The following is a 12152-nucleotide window of genomic DNA, read 5'->3' as shown; positions in this document are numbered from 1 at the left end:
GTATTCATTATTAGAAGGATTTATTAAAACACATCCACAAATACTCTGTAATCTCTGATTTATATATCTAAATATATCTATATATCTAATTAGAGGTGTAACTGATCAGATTGGCCTTCACTTCCTGGTTGAATCCATCTATCTATTTAAATCTACGTTCCAATTATTGTGTAGTCGTTAATTTCCAGTGCAGTCCATCTTAGTAATACGTTTTTCTGTTTACCAACAATGCGCATAGTAAAATAATCCAACAGGGTCAGAGAGGAAGGTGGGAAGAAATGAACAAAGGAGGATCAGAGGGGATGTACTCAAACATCCTCCAGCAGTAATCTAGCAGTATTGAGCTCAGGAAACACCCTCTGTATTTTAATCCATTATCTTAATGAGATAAACAAAGATTAACCAGATAAATGTGAGATGGGATCCCTGCAGTCTGTTCTGTCGACAGCAGACGTATTTGTGTGTCTGAATGTGAATGTGAATACGTGTGTTTATGTCTCAGTCATTCACCAGGTCCCTTTGACTTAAAAGGCCAAGCAGCTTCTCTCTAAGACTTCCTCATTGTATTGTCCTCAGGTCGTGTTTGAGTGTTTGAGTGTGAGGTTGAGTCTCTGTCCAGTTTCAAACTCACAATCTCTGTGTTTGCCAGTGTGGCAGAAGGTCATGCTCATAAAGGCAGAACTTGGTTGAAGGTGGCAGGGCAAGGTTACCAAGGGGGTCAAAGTGTTCACCCTTCAAGCAGATAATGTAGTGCAAACACCTTAGTCTGAGACAGGTCCAAGAGTAAGCACAATTAAGACTGAGTCCCAAATTAGATTGAGTAAGATGTAGTGCTGTCACGATCTCAGATTTTTTCACCCTCCAATTATCATGGCCTAAAGAATTTACCATAACAATATTATCACAATATCTATTGAAGATAAAATTACTTGGACAAGTTCATCATTAATACTATTAATGTATAAATACTATATTGCTTTTTTCATATTCCTTATAAAATGACAAGAACGCATTTCTTGTGTATTTCACACAAGTTCAGCATCTCCTCGGTTGCCTGTTTTACATGCTCTGCTGTACAAGACCCACAAAACTAGTGTGCATACCGGCACGTTGTATTGGAATCAATGTAATGTAATGCCGAGATGGTAGGGCATACGGGGGATTCAAAAACTCCAGGTGACGAAGAAAACCCTGATCCTCTATCATGGAGATGAGCTGGTTATATCGAGTGATTAATTTAATTACCTTCTCTGTAATATTTTATCCTACCAAACGTATAGTATTAATTGCAGCTCTTTTGTTGCCTCCTCGCGAAACGGTCATTTGCAGATGTTACATGTCACCATTGGATTGCTTTCTCTTTCTTCTTTAAGTTATGTAAGTTATAGACATTTTATCCACAGGCTTGCCAGAGTACTGTTACATGCACATCTGTGTTCTGCCACAAATTGCGCTCTGACATTAAAAAAAAAATAAAAATCTGCCAGGTCCACGTTCAAAATTGCCGATCCCCGATCAGTGGAAAATTTTCGCCCCCATATCTTCACTCAAAATACATGTGTAGAGAGGAAGAGAGAAAGTTTGTATAGTCTGTGTTCAATAACTGTACAAAAGCATACAAAAAGAACAATTTCACTCAAAGACTTTTTTTTTTTGTTGTTTTATGCCAGGTGGAAACCAGAGTTAGGTTGCAAAACCGCTAAATATCAATATATCGGGACACCCCTAATATGTATGTATCGAGTAGGGCTGGGAAATGTATCATTATATCTGTAGTTTGATACAAGACTATATATTGTCAAAGGTTTTAGCTATTGTGATATCCTGATATGACATTAAGTATGGATGGGCTGTGAAACCCGTTATTTAATGGGCCCCCAGGGCTAAATTAGTGTTGATAAGCTCCAAAGTTAAAGGCTCTTTTATCAGTGCATTTTATCATTTAGTGTAATTTGTTATCACATCATTGAAGCCTTGCTATAAAACACACACACACACAATTAAGTCAGCAGAGCAAAGAGGCTGTGGTGGAACAACACTCATTACAGTAAGAGCAATAAATGGGAGGAGGAGGACTGATACTGACTGTTGTCTGTGGCCTTCATTCCTTCTAACCTTCAATCAGTGTTTGGATGTCAGGAATATTATTCATTTTATTGACACAATAGGTTTTTTTTTCCACTGCAGTATTATTGAGTTTATAGTCATTTTGCTGTTGTTAACATTATTGTTGATGTTTAGAAACATTCATTTAAACCATTCAACTGTAATCATATTCTTAAATTAGCCTTTTTTTTAAACAATATATTTTTTAAAAGCGATTATTTCAAGAACCAATTAGAGTTTTGATAAAGAAGCAACCCATTAAGGTGTGTCAATGACACAAGTAGTATTGATAAAATCCTGGCATTATGTACAAGAATCTCCTGATCAACTACACAGTCACAAGGTAAATCTAATGACTGATAGCAGAGATCTGTCCCACCTGTCTCTCACACACTTAAATTATTAGTTACTTTAATGGATTTACATTCAAAGTAAATGGTAAAATGACCAAGCACATTCAAAACATTTATCCAAAGTGTTGTACGATCTGCCTCTCATTCACACACTATCACAGTGAGCTACTGTGCGAGGTGCCTGACCTTGCATGTTTAGTTTCTTGAGGAGGATCAGTGGAACACCTGCTCCATCCCCTTAGCCACACCTGTCTGTTTGTAATGCTGTCAAATAGCATCTAACACCCATCACGCATGCCTGCTCCATGTCAGAATTATGGAGGATTTGTTTCAGTAGAGTTCTAGATACTCAAGCCAATGCCACGGCATCTTGAATCTGTTCTGTCAGTAAGTGGTGGCCAAACAACTTTTCTATCAAGCTCTCTTTTTATGGTCTTTCACATAACTACTTTTGCCACTTTTTTGTGTGGAGAAACTCCTGCAGTGCAATTCCATAAATGCATTAAGGAGAGAAAGTGTGTTCTGTTACGAGTACCACACGTTGTTGTTCTCTAAGTCAGCAGGCTCATAACCCGGCTCAGGAATTACCAGTTGGAACAGTTCTGAACACTTTTGCCAAATCACAAGAACAAGTGTTGTCCCCAGCATACGCTAGCATTCACACCTATCTGCAGTTCTGTTCTACTGAAAGCATCTCTATCAATCAAATCACACACTTGCCCTAGAGGTGGCATTTCGTTTCTGTCACACCTTCAACTGTGTGAGTGAAGTCGATGAGATGAGGGCTATTGTGTTGGTTACAACCTGCAGCCTCACCGCTTAATGTCACTTAATCCTACACACTGGACCTTTAGTTGGGCCATGTATTTCTAAGCGTGCACATATGTGCATAATGTATGTGTTTAATTTTGCCTGCCAAGTATTCTATCCTGCCTCGAGACCAGTCAGTCAGTCACTCATTGAATCAGTGAGACATCTACACAGCCAGCCAGCCAGCCAGCCAGCCCGCCAGATAACTAGTCTTTTGAAGTGTGTGTCCTATCAACCCAGTTTCCTGTCTCTCAGGGTGTCACATGTTTATCAGACCAACAGCTGAGCAGCAGCTCAGTAGTCGCTGGACTAGAGCACATCCTGTTCTGTAAGATTTCAGCTTCTAGCCTGTTCATTCACAAAGTATAGCATCCCATCTGTTCAATAAGCAACCTGCCACTAATTTGATACAGCTAATTGTGAGCAGGTGCAGGCAATTTCATTTTGTCTACTGAGCCTGAAGATTATCGTCAAATGCCTCAATTGGACATGTTAAGTGCAACCCCTCCAAAGGCAGGTCTCAGTCTCTCTTTTCCATTAAAATCCTGCTTTGTTAATGACAGCTTACAATGAAAAAGATCACGCGAGGACATTCAAAGCTTAGCATCCAAATCATACACAATGAGGAAAATTTCCACACCCACATTATCACACCCTCTTATTCATGTCCTACTGTCTTGTCTCCTCTAACCTGCTCCCCTCCTGTGTCTCACCTTGGTAGTGAGGATACAGATGCAGTCCATCATCACCAGCTCCACCAGGAAAACTTTCACCAAAACATCTTCCAGCTCCAACTTTCCCGCTCAACCACTCAGCCGCTTGTTGCTGTTGGTGACATATCTCTGCCGTCTGTCCGTCACTGTCTCCTCCTTCTCATCCTCTTCACGCATCCCTCAATCTCTCTCTCCTCCCTTTCCTCGCATCCTCTCCACCTGTCCGTTCATCAGAGCGACCAGAGAGGACTTCTCCGCTAAAATGCAGGCCGGCTCGGAAACATGGCAGCTGTCCCGGTGCACCTCCGCCTGCCCTCTTGTTTTCCAGCTGCTGTCTTCGTTTTATGGCAGCTGGTAGCCACATTTTGACCTCAAAAAGTGCATGGTTTAGAATATGTATCCCCACTCGCGGAACGCACTCAGCACACAAAAAACGGGCGGGCAAACGTGCAGAGACAGGCGCAGAAACGCACACACATGGATGCACAGGCAAACACTCACACAGACAGACGTGTATACACAGACTTAAGCACACATGAAAATACATATACTGCCACACACACAAAATCAGACACACACACACACAAACACACACCCACCACTCTCTGCTGTTTTATCAGGTCAGTCTCTGTTTGGCGGGAGTGGGGGGTTAGACTGAGTGAACAGTAACAGCGGTATAGTGATGGATGCTCTACTTTCAACTTTGACAGTGAACTGGAGAAGTTAAAGCTCCATATGCAGCCTGAAGCTTCACTCAAGATATTGGGCTTTTTCTAAATACACAAAATCAATTGACATTTGAAATAATACAATATATTGTGCAATACTCTATTCAAGACCGTCAGGCCAGGGAGAGATCTCTTGAATAAAAACACACACACACACACACACACACACACAGAATTTTACATTTGTTTCTGTCCCTGTCCTACTCTACTTCGGTCCGGCTCCACCCTCCTCTGGCCCTGCACTCATTGTTGGTTATCTCCTGATGCTCACTGCTGCCAACAGAAAGCTGTCAGTCTGTCTGCACTGGGTTGTGCTAAATGAACAATATTACTGGGTCTCAGTGTCTTCTACAGCCATTTAAAGGGAAGGTTCACCCCAAAATCAAAAATACTAGAGATGAATGAGATAAATCAAGCAATACTAAGTCAAATTGTTTTCAGGGACTCCATTAATCCATTCATTAACAAGAACGACATCCACACAGTCCAGTGCAGCAGGTAATGGTACACACTGTGTTGTTTGCCAAGAAACACAGAAAAGAGGATGGATAAGAAGAACAAGCGAACACAACAAATCTTATTAGACCTGTGGAATATTAAATCATCCATCTTGGTCACTAAATTGTAGTCTTTCCGCACCCTCAGGTGCACTACTGTATAGTTCAGGAACTTATTTTGTAAAACACAAAAATGCGCTTATCTTATGGTTATCTTATCGTATTGGCCTAGAGAAGCGGGTGGCTATTGGTTTTTGCTATTGGCAAAAAAACCTCTACAGAATACATACATTTTTCCTCATATGTGTATCTAACTAGATCAGGGGTGTCAAAACTTTGTTTCCTTTGGTGGATGAGAGACTTGCGTTCATGACAGTGAGGCAGAGCTGTGAAGTTCGCTAGCCACTTGTCCAAATAGCAGCAATGCAGTTCATTAGACAATAGACAGTAATGGATAATGAGCCCCGCGACCCTGCAGAGGATTAAGCGGCGTACATATAATGTACAGATAATGGATGGATGGATGGATAATGAGCCATGCAAAAGCAAAAAAATTACAATTTCATGTCATTTACATATGTGGCCAGACTTGCATTGCATTTCTCTCAATTTAAGGCAAATTTCCCCACCTTTTTCCCCTCTTTTTAATCACAGCCTGTTTCTGGCATTGCACAGCTATAGTGTAGTGCTACACCTAGTCCTCTTCTGTAAGAGTCAGACAGAGAAATGGAGAGAGGAAATACTTAAGAAAATTTCAGATATCACGGAAGGAAGAAATTACACAACGTTTTAAAGGAAAGTGGTATTCATTTTATAAAAATCTGCTGTGTCCATTTTTCTGTCGATGGCTGGGGCCAAACCAACCTCAATCACCATAAACAAGCTGATAAACAGAGGGCAATGCCATGTACAGATTCTCTAAGGGCCAGAGGCTAAAAATGAAGAGATTAATCAAAAGTGATGATATTTGTTTATGTCAGAGTTTCTCACAAGTTCAAACCACACGGGCAATTTCTCAAGAGGACCCCCATACCTCGTCTTTGGTTTTGAAATCCTTCTTATTTTTTACATGTGAAGGTTGGTGAGTATGCTTGTGTCAAAGTTCCCTTATTTTGTCTGCTTAAAAATGATAACGGACAATTGTACATTTCAAAATAGAAGGTGACTAGATAAACCACCCTAATGTACATTCATTACTGGATTACTTCATTAGGAATACTTGAGCAGCACATGGGAGCGCAAATATTGCCTTGTGCAACACAGAACCATATTTAAACAGTTAAAAGCAAAGTAAATCAATACCAGAACAATTTCCAAAATGTAGACTATCAGTAGCAAAACAACATTCTGTACTATGTTAGTTTGTGGTCAAACAGCCCAAACACAAATCCATTCAATTTCCACTTCAGCAGTATCAACAAGACAAAACAGTTGCTGGAGCCCATCTGTGAGCTTGTTCTGCTGACTCTACTGAACAATAAAATGTTACTGAATTGATTCCTCTTGTCATATTATGTAATACAATGTAAGCCAGGGATCAAACAGCCAGTCCACATAATCTGTCCGTCTAACTCTGCTCTCTGCAGCCACACATTTTCAGTCATTTGTAAAATGATTCTTTAACATGTTTAACCCTGGTCTTCATTTCTTCATAAGCTACATCCATATTTGACAAAACAGCCTCACACCAAATAAGCAACTGGGCATAGGCAGTCAAAACCATGAATATTACTGCTAATTCTCCACCTAACTGTATACAGTAGATTAACAAACCTGAAAAAGCTCTTCTAGACACAAGAACATGATGGGGGCTGTATTTTCATCAAAGATGATTTCTCTTCGACTCAGGACAGAAATTATGACCTCACTTCTTTATGAAAAATGGTGCAGCCCTCAAGGCTGCCATCCAACAACTGAGATCATCCACCTTCCAATAGTAGGGAGTATGAACTGTGCTCTTAACCGTGGAGAGATTTCCTGCAGGTTTCCTCAGGCATTGATAAAAAAAGAGATGTCTTACCTTGTTGGGGGTCAGTGGGCCGATAGCTGACCTGGGGCTGACTGGACCATGGCTGGGGCTAGTGACTGTTTCTGGCCCGGGGCTGGTTGGACTAGAAAGAGGGATCAAGCAGAGAAGGTATCTGGAGGAGTGTTCTCAAAAGTGCCACCTTTTAGTCTGCACCACTATGACTGGTATGCACAAATATTTTCTGCATGCAAAACACGGTGTTTAATAGCCAACATCATTTCGTGCTTACATGAGTTTTCAAACATTATTATTTAAGATGTCATTACGTAAACTGAATGCAAATTTAATTCAAGTGAAGTTTTAAATCAGCCTATACCACTTCAATAGCCCATAAGTCTGTCTGTCTTACATACCAGTTACTGTGTCTTTTCTATTACTTTCTTGAAATAGACTGTAGAATAGAATAGAATAGAATAGAATAGAATAGAATAGAATAGAATAGAATAGAATAGAATAGAATAGAATAGAATAGAAGCACATTATCCTTATTCAAATATTAGTAAACTGGATTGTAACTGTGTTAACACAGTGTTAGATGAAATTGTCCCTGATGTCATACTTAGTTTTTTCCTTTGTCCACATCCTTGGTGTTATCTGCTCATAGCGGTACTGTTTTGCATGAGACTTATTAGAGATAATTTATTAGCTGTGTCAGTCAAATGTCACTTACATTTCTGCCAACACTCTTGATTTATATGGTAGTTGTCCCTATTTTATTCCCCTTCTCCCTCAGTGCTACAGATTGGTAATTTTTTATGTTAATCTCCCAATTTCATAGAGCATCAAATGGGGGTTCCTCTGTTTCTGTGTCAGAAAGTTGTAGTACCTGGCAACCCAACCCAGAGGCAGAAGAGAGCATGCACAAACAACACTGCAATTAACAACTGTCTGGTTTGCTAACCTCCTAACAGCTGAAATGTATTCTCCTATGCTGGACATACCTCAGATGAGCCCCTTTAGTCAAAGCTCCTTGAGGAAATGTGGGGCTACGACTGCTGAAGGTAAATTTTCCATGGTTTGGGCTCGTTGGACTCATGCTAGGAGTTACTCTGCGCACACCTGGGTCCTTGCTGTTTGCATGAGCTGTAGAGACTGTGGTATCATCTGTGACTCTGTTAAGACCTGAGCTGGTGGGTGTTAATTTGTCTGGGGTGGTTGGTGACACAAAGCCTTGGATGGTGCTGGATACGAGGGCAGACACAGTCACCAGGTTGAGGTCTGGAGAGACTGAGCTTTTCTGTGGACCGGCAGAGGTGGTGGAACTTTCTGAAGAAAGAGAGTTGGTGGCAGTAAGTTGTGGCTTTATCCCATTCAGTGATACTTCAGGAGGTGGTTTTGTGGAGCCATTGGGATTTTCTGCACCATTCACTGCCACTGTGGCAGCAGAGGGAGAAGATGGCTTGGGAGTATCTGATGCCAATGATTTGGAGGCTCCAGGCTGGACTGGAGGGAGAGGAGCACGGTACTTGACCTTGGCAGGCTGTGATGGAGGTGTAATGGACGGTGTTGTAGGGGAAGATGGCTTTGTTGTGGGTGTTCCAGAAGGGATTGGAGGGGCAGGGGACTTGATTGACTTGGGTCTGTGGGTCAGTGGTTTTGGCTGGGATGGTCCTCCAGAAGCGTGATGGCTCAGGGGACCAGATAATGCCTGTGGCTCAGCTGAAGGCTCTGATGGCAGGTTACAGGAAGCAGGGAGGGTCCATGGACTGTCGGTCTGTACCACAGAGCCCTTGCTGTCTTGAAGGATGGTCAATTCGTAGTACTCCTGAATGTCTGGAAGGAGAGCACAGTGATTAGAGACACAATGAATGACTGAAGGGCTCAGTGGATTAGTAAATTAGGTAATGACAAACAGGCATGGCTCGTTCACAGCTCAGGACAAGCAGGCAGGTGATTAAAACCACCCAGAACATCACTGAAAGTATCAGTGATATAAGTGCAGCGAGATGTCTGCCAAGAGACCAGAGGACACCAAAAGATGACACCCACCGAAGCCACAGTCAGTTCACCTTGCTTCCATCTGGAAAAAGATACAGAAGTATCTGCTGCTGATGTAGCGCTAAAGGACTCAAAGGACTCAACTTTGGTTTGCAACCCTGGTGTGGAAAAATGGTGAATAAATGAATCTTGTGCCTGGAAGTGATGTATAAATGAAAGACTAACTAATAACTCAAAAAAAAACAAAAAAACAAAACAAAAGCAATGCATGACTAACTGACTTATTATGTTTTTTCCAAAGGATTTACAGTAGAGCAATAGAGCAGAGACGATGAGTTGATTTACTAATCAAAGTGAGAATCATGTCCTCTTTCCTTCCATATTTCAATCATTTTTTAAGATTTGGGACAGTTCACTGAACAAACCAAGACATCTGAAAATATCACTTTGGGCTTTGGAAAACCATAACAGGCATTTTTCACTATTCTTGATAATTGATAAACTCAACAATTGATCAATGAAGTGGTTAATGATAAGAATAACAAATGGTTGTATCTTTGATGACAGTAATCAATGTTTTGTAAGCATAGTGAGGTATGGTTGTAGAGAAATCAAACAAACACAGGTAATACTGTGTTGACCTCTAGTGGCAGAACAGGGGTAGTGTCACCCAAACAGTAGGTCTGTCAGGGTTCATTCCCCTGTCAGAGCATTTCAAAGTGACCGTTATGACTAGGCCACACTTCCCTCTCTCTACACACAGAAGTGACAGGCAATACTACAATAAATCATACACATGGTTGTGAGGTCAGGCTTCAAAGAGAAGTTAGAGGGTCATAAAAGAAAAAACAGACACAGTATATGGGAAGCATACTAGAAATTACAGACTACAGTAACACAGAGTCACATATATGGACGGAAAGTGTGTTCAAAAATGTAACAAAATAGATTAATTCAAATACCTCTGACACAAAACAAGTTAAGGATCAATAATAAGAAAAAAAAACAGCCGACACTGTTTCAAAATAGAACTTTAAAACCAGACACAGCTCCAAAGACATAAACAGAAACTCAGACTGATGTTTAGTGAACAGCACACACCCACATGTGCACACACACACACAATAAGGAGAGAGAAGTGTGAGTGTAAGAGCCAGAGGTGTGGGCGTGACACAGACAGGTGGGAACTAAAAACCAGTTTGTCATCATGCACATAACCACACACACACACACACACACACACACACACACACACACACACACACACACACACACACACACACACACGCGCGCGCACACACACACACACATGTGCTCAGTGTTTTCCTTCCAGTAAGCAACAACTCACCACAAGCAGAACTAACCAGTCAGACACAGACTGTAAACTCTTGGAAGGAATTTGTACTTGCCACACATTCTCTGGACTTGGGCATACTTTAAACAAAGGGTCCAGTGTTTTGTGTGACACCAGCCTACATCGTGGTGCTCTGATCTCCATTTTCTAGTGAGCAGTCATGAGACAACATCTTAGAGACACCATGAAAACTAGTACTACAACTCACAGCCAAACCCACTCATCTTGCAAGAGTTCCTGTCTCCGGGCCTTCATACCTAGTCTCAAACACAGAGTATACTTCCTGACTGACAACCTGCACTGCTCAATCAAAGTTTAAGACATAGTCAGTGCAGGAAAATGCAAGACAAACAAAGCTGGCTCTAGTCTTACAACTCTGAGTTTACTGAGGTGTTGGGAAGATCAGCACAAGAATCGAGCTAATTGGTCAATTCATCTAAATGTCAATTAACAGTGGCATGTAGAGACAGAAATACATTTTTCAAATATGTTCAAATACTTCCAGCTAATGTAATTTAACATTACATTTGAAAAAAAATGTTAACTAAATCCTCTTCCCATGAACAACATCCCAGATACTCAGATTCAGGGGTGCCCAAACTTTTTCCCTCTAAAAGCAAAAACTGAAACTTATTAGTGGGTCACAGGCAAAATGAAAGCAAACAGCTGTTTTGACTGCACTGATAACATGCAAAATGAAATCAGGATCCCAGATTCCCTTAATTGGGAATGACTGACTCCCTGTGCAAAGCGCCTCTCTCCCTGCCATGCTCAGTTTCTGAAAAAAATGATTAATAATTCAAGATTCTATATATCTAAGGATCATTTCGTGCATCACTCAAAATAATAACAGCATTAACAGTGATTTATTTTACACTTATTTTTCTATTTCTTTCCAACTGCAAAAAAACATCCAGCGAGCCACACTGAACCTAATGGTGGTAGAAACCTCGGGCAGTCCTGCTCTGAAATGTTTTGTTGGATTTTGAAGCTTCTCCTGATTTTCCATCTGCATGAAAGTGAGTAACTAATGAGTCACTTTCCTAATCTGCACCTGCAGAAATCCAACAGACATCAAATCCAAGCATCATAAATATGATGAGAAGGTTTGTCTGGAGATAAAATCTAACCAAGGCTTTTTATTCCAACATGCTGTAACATCAGATATGAAGATAAGAACAGTGACTGACCAGATGTATGGACACAAAACAAATATCCTCACCAAGCAGAGCGCTGAAGAGCTGACTCTGAAAGACATTGATGACTCTGTCCAGAGACTGCTGCAGCTGGCTGTCCTCCTCCACTAGGCCCTGTTTGGCCCGGCCCTGGTTCTGCTGTCTCTGGTCAAGTTTGGTCCGGTACTGCTGCAGAAGCTCCAGGGCCCGCTGCGCATCTGAACACAAAATGCACAAACAATAACTGTGTAACTAATGATGGAAAAGAAAAGACAGAAATCCCCAGGCACTCTCGAGTAGAGGAAGGAGATTAGGCGCTCCACATCAACAGCCTCTGCTTAACTGAGGATTACTATGGTTAAAAAACTGTCTCCTGTTCAGACCTCACAGCATTCATCAGGGTGAAGTTCAGAAAGACAGATTAATAACACCTGGCTCCATATTGTGAG

General features: G+C 41.2%; 1 protein-coding gene across 4 annotated transcripts in view; it reads right to left on the bottom strand.

The window, feature by feature from the left end:
- LOC119028594 (discs large homolog 1-like protein) overlaps positions 1 to 12152 on the bottom strand; it is a 122027-nt gene that overhangs the window by 108466 nt on the left and 1409 nt on the right. For all 4 annotated transcript variants that reach the window (XM_037114770.1, XM_037114771.1, XM_037114772.1 and 1 more), the window contains exons 2-4: positions 11751 to 11921; positions 8178 to 9009; positions 7228 to 7318 (exon numbers count right to left, since the gene is read on the bottom strand). In XM_037114770.1, the coding sequence (XP_036970665.1) occupies positions 7228 to 7318; positions 8178 to 9009; positions 11751 to 11921 (1094 nt within the window). The remainder of the gene's footprint in view (positions 1 to 7227; positions 7319 to 8177; positions 9010 to 11750; positions 11922 to 12152) is intronic.

Source organism: Acanthopagrus latus, chromosome 11, assembly GCF_904848185.1.
Source record: "Acanthopagrus latus isolate v.2019 chromosome 11, fAcaLat1.1, whole genome shotgun sequence".
In the NCBI taxonomy this organism is placed as follows: Eukaryota; Metazoa; Chordata; class Actinopteri; order Spariformes; family Sparidae; genus Acanthopagrus; species Acanthopagrus latus.
Note: the sequence above shows the minus strand (reverse complement) of the source record. Positions and strands in the feature narration are given on the sequence as shown.